Genomic DNA, 12423 nt, shown 5'->3' on the forward strand with positions numbered 1-12423 from the left:
GAAGCCAACTGAATAATTCAGTGTGCAATTGTTGTAAGCAGGTTGTGGCATATAATATTATTTAGTTTTTTTCATAACTTTCGTATCAATTTACCATTCTTATAATTTCCTTTTTCATTTCATACATGAGGTCATTTGACTGGAAAATTTCTCACCTGTATTTCTCATAATTATAATTGGCATATTACTGAAAATATTCATAAGTGAAGTAGCGATCAAATGATAGCTATCATAGCTACAAATAGTTTAATGGAAACTACTTGAAGTGGGGGAATGGGATATTTGTAAACTATTGACATGAATTCTTAGACATTGTCATATGACATCACAGTGTACACATTGATATCCTTTCCATTGTGACATCATAGATCATTCATACAGTGTATTCACATGCTGCACTTAGAAGTAGTCCACACACTTTTATATGCCCATTAAAAGGTGTGGCATACATGTTACAGTATCTACCTATGTGCCTGCAATTCATTTTGTTTCTGTACAGTAACTCTAGTTGTCTACTATCAGGAGTGACCAAACTTTGTGGATGGGTTGCATTTGGAATAAAGAAGAAATTATTGATTTTGATGTTGAAAGTTCAAAGGGTAATGTCACTGTGACTATGAAAAAAATAGTTTCTGCACAATGTTTTGAGACTTTTGACATCAAAATTTACCAGACTTTGTGTTTTGATTGCATTTGGATTAAGGAAGAAAGGTATTGATCAAAATATCATGGTCAAGGTTACCTTGGCTAAAATAAGAAAACTCATTTTTGCAGATATCTAGAGTTATCCACAGTCTACCTTTACCAAGCTTTGTGGATGCCTTACACATATGTTAAGGAAGAATCCTATCATTTGGGGTCAAAAGGTCATGGTCAGGGTCACTGTGACTGAACTTATAATGGGTTTCTGTATAATAAAATTAATTCTATATCACATACCTGGATCAGACTTTGTGGACGCTTTGCACATGGTGAAAGGAAGACTCCATTGATTTTGGGATCAACATTTCAAAGTTTAGGTCACTGTTACTGAAAAAACAAAAGTGGTTTTCAAAACAAATTTCAGGCACCGACTGGCCTAGTGGTCTAAAGAGATTATGTTACAGATCAGTTCCATCTCACCTCTGTATGCATGGGTTTGAGTTGCAGATTCGGCTAATGTGGTTATATGAGAAAGTTTGCCAGTAGCTTCTCGTGGGTCAGTGGTTCTTTCCGGGGTTTTCCTGGGTTCTTCCTCCACCATTTATACTGACTGCCATGTATAGTCTATCTTGTGCTGAAAAATGGCATAAAACCCTACAACAACAACAAACAAATTTCAGTTGTTTACATAAAGGATTTTTAAAATGGGGAAGGGCATATAATGTGCCATTCATTTTGTTTAAATTTGCTGAAGTATAAAACAGGTTTGAATGAATTTTTCTTGTAAGATTGACTTTGTATTAATGAAGGGCTTTATTGGGTCTCTTGGATATCATTATGTCAGGATTGACTTTGTATTAATGAAGGGCTTTATTGGGTCTCTTGGATGTCATTATGTCAGGATTGACTTTGTATTAATGAAGGGCTTTATTGGGTCTCTTGGATATCATTATGTAAGCATTGACTTTGTATTGCTGAAGGGCTTTACTGGGTCTCTTGGATGTCATTATGTCAGGATTGACTTTGTATTGCTGAAGGGCTTTATTGGGTCTCTTGGATGTCATTATGTCAGCATCGACTTTGTATTAATGAAGAATTTTAGGCCTCATTGAATATTACATTCATTAGACCCATAAAATGAGGTATCCTTATTATAGCAATCATTCATTCCTTACAACTGTAAGTTGCAGCACCTGTTAATTTCCTACACCTGTGAGTTGCAGCACCCATTCATTCCCTACCTCTGTGTGTTGCAGCACTCATTCATTCCCTACCCATGTGTGTTGCAAAACTCATTCATTTCCTATGCCTGTGTGTTGCAGCACTCATTAATTTCCTATGCCTGTGTGTTGCAGCACTCATTCATTCTGTACCCATGTGTTGCAACACTCATTCATTTCCTATGCCTGTGTGTTGCAGCACTCATTATTTCCTATGCCTGTGTGTTGCAGCACTCATTATTTCCTATGCCTGTGTGTTGCAGCACTCATTATTTCCTATGCCTGTATGTTGCAGCACTCATTAATTTCCTATGCCTGTGTGTTGCAGCACTCATTATTTCCTATGCCTGTGTGTTGCAGCACTCATTCATTCCCTACCCCTGTGTGTTGCAACAATCATTCCCTACCCATGTGTGTTGCAGCACTCATTCCCTACCCATGTGTTGCAACACTCATTAATTTCCTACCCCTGTGTGTTGCAGCACTCATTAATTTCCTATGCCTGTGTGTTGCAGCACTCATTAATTTCCTATGCCTGTGTGTTGCAGCACTCATTAATTTCCAATGCCTATGTGTGATGCAGCACTCATTATTTCTTTACCTGTGTGTGTTGGAGCATTCATTAATCCCCTATCCGTGTGTTGCAGATGTGAGCATTGAGCTGCAAAGTGTACAAGAGGAGAAGGATAAGAAGAGCAAGGTGATTGACAAAATGTTGTCTGAGCTGGAGGAACACCAGGTGCAGCTGGAAAAATTGGCTCGCAGGTCTGTGCTGCTTCGACAACAGGAAGCCGACAAACAGAAACAGCTGAACAAAATCAAAGACAAAATAAAAACTTGTGAAACAGCTTTGAATGACCTACAGTCTGTGTAAAGTGAAATTCCCAGTGTTTATTTCAGTTTGTGCTTTATCTGACAGTTGCTTTGGAATGGAACTCATTTTTGGTATAGAACTTGTTAGGAATCAGTTATGAGTTTTATACAGAGATACCTGAGGAAATTGCAGATAGGCAGCTGTTGGGCATCTTTATATGTCAAGAGTTTGGCAGTGTCAGTGTAAAAATAAAAAATAATGTGTTTTCACATTTTGTTATGTTTACTTGTCAGTGTATTTGATACATCCAATGTGATGGCAACGAGTCCTGTCAGTGTAAAGCATATATTTTGCAAAAGATCATTTACCATGCAAATGTGAGGCTAAAACATGAGCATAGGTGGTTGGGACTGTTTATGTTCTTATACAACAAGCATGTTGTTTAGGTTGCATCATTATAATACAAGAATGTTATTTATGTTGCATCATTATAATACAAGAATGTTATTTATGTTGCATCATTATAATACAAGAATGTTATTTATGTTGCATCATTACAATACAAGAATGTTATTTATGTTGCATCATTACAATACAAGAATGTTATTTATGTTGCATCATTAAATATTACTATCAACTAGGCAGCTGTATTGTTTGGTACTATTTCAATGCAAGATTGTAGGAAATGTGGTCATTGTCATTCATTGTATTTATAAACAAGGGTTATTGTTTGCTTTACTGGACATAGAAGAGTTTATGAGATGGCCTTTTGTTTGTTGGCCATCTGTTGTTTTCTGACATATATCTTTCTCTTAGCACAAGTTTGTTATCTCCTTTTAAACTACTTAGAGGATTACCTTGAAACATTTCACACACATTTAGCCCAAAGTACAGTTAGTCCTAACGAAAATGGTGCTGATCAGACATCCAGTATGGCTACCGCTGCAACCAATCTAATCACTACTTCTTCTCATTGGATGGTCATATCAATATGTGGTTTATATTAAAAGACTTATTAATGTCTGGTTGGTCCTAAATGAAAATGGTGTTGATCTGAATGGTCACAGCTTGAAGATCTTGTTATAGTTACTCTCCCTGAACAGTAAGTCATATTGACATGGGAATTCCACCTGAAAATTTCTTATGATGTCTGGTGGGTTTTGAATAAAAATATGCCAATATGGCCATCACAACAGCCATCTTGAAAATCTTGTTATTGCTTCTTTTCCAAAACAGAAAGTCATGTTAACATGGTTTTTTTTTTTTTAAAGACTTCTTATGATGTCTAGTTGGTTTCAAATGAAAATGATTCTCCTTAGACATCCACTATGACCACTATTATGGTCATCTTGAAAATCTTGGTATTACTTTTCCTCCAGAATGGAAAGTCAGCTGGCATGGGATTTCACCAGGAGACTTCATATGATTTCTGGTTGTTCATAATTGAAAATGGTGCTTCCCAGACATCCAGTACGGTCACTAAAGCTGCTTTCATGAAACTCTTGCTATTGATGCCTCTGAATGGAAATTCATATCAGCATGGGGTTTTCACCGAAATATGTCTTATCATTTAAGATCAATTAAATCTGAAGTCCTTCATGCCCTAGAGGCAAATTATTCATGACTAAATGTTTGCAGGTAAGTCATTTAAAAAAGATTATGTTTATCTATTTATTATGCTCTTCATTTCTGTACATGATTAATAGATTTTTTTTTTTTAATTCAGTATATGGGCCTTATTAACCAGGCATGTGACCTCACTTTTGTGATGCTTTGCCAATGGAGACCAACAGAACAATATTCTAAAAGCCATATTCACTCAGTTTATTTTCAATTGAGAAATATCATGACGTCATGGTCTTTAAGTAGCCATGACTGTCATTTGTCTTCACTCACATGTCAACATGTGAGAACAACCAGCATCGTAGAATTGAACTATCCATATAGGATAGAATTAGTCTGATCAGTATGAATTTGTGCCAAAACCTACATCAAAGAAAAGGGGTGGGGGGATTCAGCATAGGAACAACTACTGTTTCAGATATTCTATATAAAATTGAATTCTACAAGAATGAATGTGAACACAGTGATGAAATCTGCCATCTTTTCAACATTGCCAGCAAATTTAACAAAATGATCTTGTGTGACAATGGATTAACCAAGCTAGGATGAAAAATATTCTGATCTCATGCCCTAGGTAGCAATCTACAGTTAGTATGTACTTCGTAGAGATGGACTAGTATAAGGTCAAGTTGTTTGCATTGACAACATGCACAATGGAAAGAATATTTGCATACCGCTATGCTATTTTCACGTGACTAAAATTTCTCTATATATGGGCATTATGAAAACTATGCAAGCTGATAAAATAGCTGCTCCCAAGTGCTCTAAAAATAAACCTAAACTATTCCAAAGTAGACTAATTTTAGAGTTATTAAAATAGGCAAAATGTATTTTGCCAGATTAGAAAATACCAGCTTCTGAAAATGCAGTGAATGAATCATAAAATATATATAAAAGTATTTTTTAAAAAATGTTATTGGCTTGTTTTGTTTTCTAATATATATTTGAAGTCCAGGAAGTGAAAATGATCAAGCAGAGCTGGCAGTCTTTTGAGTAGTCCACTTCTGAAGTTGTTGTTGTTGTTTGGTTTTAAGGCCATTTCTCAGTGCACGACAGGTAATATATGATGGTTTGTTCAACTGGTGAAGGAAGAATGCAGCAAAACACCATTAAGAACCACCAACCCAAAGGAAGCTACTGACAACCTTTCGTGCATAACCACATTAGCTGAGCCTGAGACTCAAACCAATGCGGACAGAGGTGAGATCCCAGTGATCAGTAAAGGCATGCACTTTATACTATTCGGCTGCCCCCCCCCCCCCCCCGGGGCCCCCAACTTCTGAAGTAAAGCCAATCTGTATGCTCAATAATCCAAATTATACCCATCAATCATACACCAAAATAAGGGAAATTAAAAGTTATCTTAAAAATATACATATGAGAGACTAGATATGTTTAAAGTAACCAGTGAGAAAAATCTATAAAATTTATTTTCTTTAAAAATCAAACCCTATCCAAAGTGCAAAACTGCAGAGTGCAACCTACAATTTATATTCTCTCACCTCTCTCTCATTTCAGATAAATGGTTAGAAAAAATGTTTTGTCACCTTGATGAAAACCAAAAAAATCAGAAAACCTCTGAAAACATTTTGGGTGTCTCAATGGTTTTCATTTAGAGGGGTTTCACTGTACCATAGTCATTAAAACCTAAACTAAAAATAATTCATCATTTTCAGCTCTGGAATAAGAACTTTGTACCATGGCCATATACAACCCTGTATACAGACACTTCAAAAGATATAGTCAAGGTTGAAAGTGCTGTTTCAGCAGCCCAGTTGCCAGATAAAGTGTCCAATAATACACTCATTTCATTGAAATCTCTCATAAAGCAAATTTCATCATCATTTCAGATTCCTTTTCTGTACTGAAAGCCATGGAGACTTTAAATCAGAGAATCTGTAAATTGTTCTTGTAGGGTTTAACACCCTTTTTCAGCACAAGATAGGCTATCCATGGCAGCCAGTGTAACTGGTGGAGGAAGAACCCTTGAAAACCCTGGTAAGAACCACCATCCCATGAGAAGCTACTGGCAGGCTTTCTCACATATCCACATTAGCCAAGCCAGAGACTTGAACCCACGCAGATAGGTGAGATGGCAATGATCCAGAATCGTGAGCACTTTAGACCACTTGGCCACTCGGGACCTCCTGTAAATTGTACAGAAACATAATTTACTTGTACAATTTGAACAAGTATTCTGTACTCCTAGTCAGATTAGTATTAAGGGTAATGAAAGGGCAGATGAAGCAGCCAAAGCTACCTGCAGTCACAGATTAACTTAAAATATTTCATAAATCAGATTGTTTGAAATAGCTTGCAAAATATGTGGAATGAAAACTCCATGTTTTTGAAGTTAATTTAGGACAAATCAGAAGATTTGCAAAATTTGGTCAGGAGTTTTGAGTTTAAAAGAGGAAGGAATTTCAATGAGAAGAGTGAAGTTTTCATTGTGACCTTTGACTTTCTAATCCCATTGAAGACCAAAGGTCACCTTGACAGTGTTTTTCAACTGTGTTTATCGATCTGTATTAGATCTTTTGTGTGATTTCCAAGCCAGGGAACATTATTTTAACTAGCTCTAAAAAATGATCTGTTATCATGAATGGAGTGATTATGTTCAGCTACAAAGTTGGCAAACAGAATCTGGTACTATATATATATATATGTATTACATAGTATATATAATGATAAAAAGCAACAATATGAGCCCTTTGGTGTAATCTTTGATGGCTAACTTCAAACAATGAAGCCATCTGACCCTGCCAAAAGAATTAAAAAGATATAACTGCTTTATACTGCTTGAAATCAGCAACTGAATCATTTTTGCTTATTTAAACAAGGTCAGTGTCACTTGATCACGGGCAGTATTACTGTAAATATACTTTACTAGAGGTAAGATGTAGAAAGAAATGGAATTTCTTTTTCAATAATAAATCTGCATACACAGGAGATTTCAGTGAGGGAAAGGAGGCACCCCTCATTTTGTAAGGAAAGTCTTCCCATTTGGGAGATTCACATGTATGCATTAACAAACTTCAAAGATGACCGTGACATCACTGATTCGTTTGATTTTCACTGAATATGAGTAAGGCTGATCAGGCCATTTTATGCTCTGACATGTTCTGGGGCTTGGTTGATCAGTTGAGGATGTGATGCATTTATTATGTTGCTTACATTTCTCCACTGCCTCTGCAATTCTCCCCAGTTCAAAATCTGCAGCCCCAGTATGGATGAGACTACCGAGTACACTGGGTGGAGCAGTCCTGTGCGAAATCTTCCCAAGAAATCTTCTTCATTGTTGGAGTGTTTCAAGAATGTCTTTAGGGAAGTTTTGAAGCATTTTTTCTGACCATTCCTTCAGCTCATTATAGATGTTTTGATAATTACTATTCTGACACCCTGGTGACATGGCCAGCCAATCTCATCTTTGATTTCATCAGCAGACTATGGATGCTTGAAATGGCTGCCCTTGTGATAACCTCAGTGTCTGTGACCCTGTCCTCCTCTTATCCTCATCAGTTTCCTTTAGCAACCATTGTGAAAATGGTTCAGGTTCTTGGCACAGTGTACTTACACGGTGTAGGTTTCACATACATACAGCAATGTCGGCAGCACAATAGTTTTGTTTATAGGCTGATGCCTCTCTGCTTTGACACATTTGTATGTAGTCTGCCAAGCCACAATTGCATTAGCAGTTCTGGTGTTGGTTTCATCATCGATGTAGACTACATGTGACAGTGTGCTGCTGAGATAGGTGAACTTGTTCACTGCCTGAAGGGTTTGGCCATTTTCAGTAATGGTAGATGCTACATAAGGCTTTCCTGTTGCAGTTTTGTGCATGATAATAATAATAATAATAATAATGAGGACTTAATTTATTATATGTATATTTTGTCTTTAAAATTATGTCTTTTGACAAACTTACATCCCCTTTTCCATGTATTTTGCATTCTTGAATTTTCTTGTAACTAACAGCTGGTAACTTGCAGGCTGATCATTGAGATCTCAGATGAATTGCTTATATATGCTTATTAATGAGATGACATTGCATCTGATTAGCTGAGCCTGTGAGCACTCTTAAGGCCATAACTTGACAGCACTCTTGAGGCCATAGCTGTGAGCACTCTTGAGGCCATAGCTTGTGAGCACTCTAGAGGCCATAGCTTGACAGCAGTCTTGTGGTCATGGCTTCTGAGCACTCCTGAGGCCATAACTTGACAGCACTCTTGGGGCCATAGCTTGTGAGCACTCTAGAGGCCATAGCTTGACAGCAGTCTTGAGGTCATGGCTTGTGAGCACTCTTGAGGCCATAGCTTGACAGCACTCTTGAGGCCATCGCTTGTGAGCACTCTAGAGGCCATATGTCTTGTAAGATTTTTTTCAGATTTGGTTTGTAAATAAATATCAAGTTCTCGGACAAGTTGGAATGTGACAACATTGTATATTAATGAAGTGGTCTTGCAGCAGATTGGCTGATTGGTTTGGTTTTGGTGTTTTATGTCACAATAACATAAGTAGGTTATTAAGTGAGAGACAGTTGGATTAAAGTGCCTTGCCCAAGGACACACCACGGTTGCAGATATGGGCTGATCTGATGGTAGAATTTGAATATCAGTCACAGATCAGCATGCTAATCATTGAGTCACCATGGCTACAGGATTAATTCAGCATACTGACCCCTAGAGGTCATATTTCTGATCAGATTTGGACCAGCTTTGGTATGCAAGCTTATGTCATCAAGATCTCAGATGAGTTAGATTATGGGTGACATCAATGCTTATAATGAGGTGATCTTCCAGTTGATTGACAGAGCATTTGAACATTCAAGAAGACATATTTTGGCAAGATTTTTTAAAGATTTTAAAGCTTACATTATTGAGATCTCAGATGAGATCATTTATGATCAACACCTACAAAATGAGGTGATCTAACATAAGATTGGCCGAGGTTTTGAACATTCTAGAGGCAATTATTTGTGATTGGATTTTTATTAGATTTGGTATGTGAGCATGAGTATTTTTGAGTATGAGCAACATCCATGGATTTTAAGGAAATGACCTTTCATCTGATTGGTTGAGCTTGTGAACACTCTAGAGGACATATTTCTAATCAAATGTTGGGAAGCTTGTGAACATTCTAGAGGACATATTTCTAGTCAAATGTTGGGAAGCTTGTGAACACTCTGGAGGACATTTGTAATCTAATGTTGTGAAGCTTGTGAACACTCTGGAGGACATATTTCTAATCTAATGTTGGGAAGCTTGTGAACACTCTAGAGGACATATTTCTGATCTAATGTCGGGAAGCTTGTGAACACTCTAGAGGACATATTTCTGATCTAATGTTGAGAAGCTTGTGAACACTCAGGAGGACATTTCTGAACTAATGTTGGGAAGCATGTGAACACTCTGGAGGACATTTCTGATCTAATGTTGGGAAGCTTGTGAACACTCTAGAGGACATATTTCTAATCTAATGTTGGGAAGCTTGTGAACACTCTAGAGGACATATTTCTGATCTAATGTTGGGAAGCTTGTGAACACTGGAGGACATATTTCTGAACTAATGTTGGGAAGCATGTGAACGCTCTAGAGGACATTTCTAATCTAATGTTGAGAAGCATGTGAAAACTAGAGGACATATTTCTGATCTAATGTTGGGAAGCTTGTGAACACTCTGGAGGACATATTTCTAATCTAATGTTGGGAAGCATGTGAACACTCTAGAGGACATATTTCTGAGCTAATGTTGGGAAGCTTGTGAACACTGGAGGACATTTCTGAACTAATGTTGGGAAGCATGTGAACACTCTAGAGGACATTTCTGATCCAATGTTTGGAAGCTTGTGAACACTCTGGAGGACATATTTTAATTCTAATGTTGGGAAGCTTGTGAACACTCTACAGGATATATTTTTAATCTTATGTTGGGAAGCTTGTGAACACTCTACAGGACATATTTCTAATCTAATGTTGGGAAGCTCTCATGGTACAGTTGGTTGAGCATCAACCTCATTATTCAAGGGTCACATGTTGCAGGTTCAGTAACTGCCCAGGCCTGGTTCATCAGCCTTTGTGTTATCACTGAGAAAGGCACTTGACGCCCCTATCCTTGTTATGAGGTGCTTTAAGTCATGCTAAAAGACAGCCATAATTTATCTGATTTGACATGTAGACTGGTATCACCAAGACCACAGATGATTTCCATTTATGAGTTACATTCATGCATCTCGACGCTTTCAAAGTTATGACTTAAGAGGCAGTGCCCCATGAGTAGTAAGGACCAGTAATCCATAGTGACTATTCAGATTGACTCCCCTTGTAATGCCAAGTACACATGTATGTGTATATACTTTAAAGATGGGGCTATGAACTGTTTCTACATTGTGAATATGGGCTAGTCTCCAGGGTAGGAAGAGATCCAGTTAGAGAATGCTGTCTCTAACTTGTTTGTTGGCTGAGAAAGTAATCCTATATGTTTGGCCAAAGATAGAAGATAATTAACACCAACAATAATAGACAAAATAGCAAGTTTCAAACTGTGTGACTTTGCATTCACAAGCTGACATATGCCAGCTACCCAGGTGAGTGATATCAAGCCCACCTGGGCCTCTTCCTGATTGAGTTATGGGCCTTGTTGATCAGTTTCAAGGAACACTTTGGCAGTTTTAACCAGCATAGATTTAGAAACATTCAGCATATAGTGATGCAGTGTTATGTTAAAGCTGTCTCTTTCCTATTGATGTGCCTTTTCAGAGATTAATTTCATGTATTCTATTGCTTGCATTCCAGGTATGCCAGTATGTATACAGCCTACAAGGTGCCCAAAAAATGGAGCTAAATGCAAAACGATATGTACAAAGTAGAGGAGTTATTTTATTACTCCTGGCTTTGGCATCCATGCACATAAAATCATGTACATACATGACAACCTTACTGAAATTCAACCATTCTTTCTTTTTGGGTCCTAAGCAGCAGTTTGGAGTGGGTATGATGTCACATTTCCCCAGGAAGAGGGCTAAGGTGGCTGACTTCTACATATGATTTTGGTTTTGCATTTAGCTTGGATCCTTTTTGCACCCTGTAGGCTGTATGCATATTTGTTATACCTGAAATCTTGAGTCATGAGAATGCACTTGACAAGTACTACACCCCCATTACAAAAGTAGGTCACCGTCATCCATATTTCATGGTTCATCACTCAAATTTGTCCTGGATTGCATGTGAAGGATAACCTGCTTTCCTAAAAGGAGTGAATCACAATCATCATGTTACCCATGATGACCCAGATTAGAAGAAAATAATTCTTCTTGCCAATAAAAGTTCTGGGCAAATCAAGCAAAAGCACTAAACCTGCACATGTGAAGAGGTTGCGCTGACATCAGCTGGGACTTGTGGTCTTCTGGGCACAGCCACTGGACCACCAGGTTCAATTTTTGTCTAGGTGAAGCGAGATCATGGAGATAAAAACTTGAGAAGGTTGACTGTGGACGTCAGCAAACAGACTATTATGTCTCGGATCAAAATGTTTATTCAGATACAAGGATTGCAGAGTTTGCTATCATCTCATGAGCTTCAAATTTTCATGAGGCATCTTTTGAGACTTATTAGAGTTTCAAAATAAAATACATCTCTGCTAGCAAATTTTGGTAGTACAGAAACTATTCCAAAAGTTTTCAGAATCTGAGTTAGTACAGGAGGACTATTTCAAAATTGGGTGAATGTTGGTTGAATAAATGTTATTCATGTTATGTTTTTATAACACATCTCTAGGTTCCCTCAGTTGTCCACTTTTCATAGATACCGAATGAAGTATAGATTCAATATGGTTGCTTCAAGAGCCATTGGACGTTAAAATAATTCTTGGATGCCAGTCTTTTAACAAAACAAATCTTGTTACCCAAAATACAGAGTATGTATTCCAGCTCCCTGTTGGTGAAAAGGATGCACTCTATTTTTGGATGGATTAAAATTAACAAGCACAAGATTTTCTCAATCCAATAATTTTTGATGATCATCATTTAATATGCTTTGAATGAAAAGTTGATATCCCTCATCTGCAAATAATCTAATCGGTCATTTTAAACTTTCAGTATGTCATTAATGCATATATAAAAAAGAAAGG

General features: G+C 37.3%; 1 protein-coding gene across 4 annotated transcripts in view; it reads left to right on the forward strand.

Annotated features, from left to right (window-relative positions):
• Window positions 1-3317, forward strand: part of LOC149784965 (uncharacterized) — a 64213-nt gene extending 60896 nt beyond the window's left edge. For all 4 annotated transcript variants that reach the window (XM_089978617.1, XM_089978621.1, XM_089978620.1 and 1 more), the window contains exon 12: window positions 2510-3317. In XM_089978617.1, the coding sequence (XP_089834743.1) occupies window positions 2510-2736 (227 nt within the window). In that variant the 3' untranslated portion in view covers window positions 2737-3317. The remainder of the gene's footprint in view (window positions 1-2509) is intronic.
• The last annotated feature ends 9106 nt before the right edge of the window (window positions 3318-12423 follow it).

Source organism: Sinohyriopsis cumingii, chromosome 13 (genome assembly GCF_028554795.1).
Source record: "Sinohyriopsis cumingii isolate HCF-2022 chromosome 13, ASM2855479v2, whole genome shotgun sequence".
Taxonomy (NCBI): Eukaryota; Metazoa; Mollusca; class Bivalvia; order Unionida; family Unionidae; genus Sinohyriopsis; species Sinohyriopsis cumingii.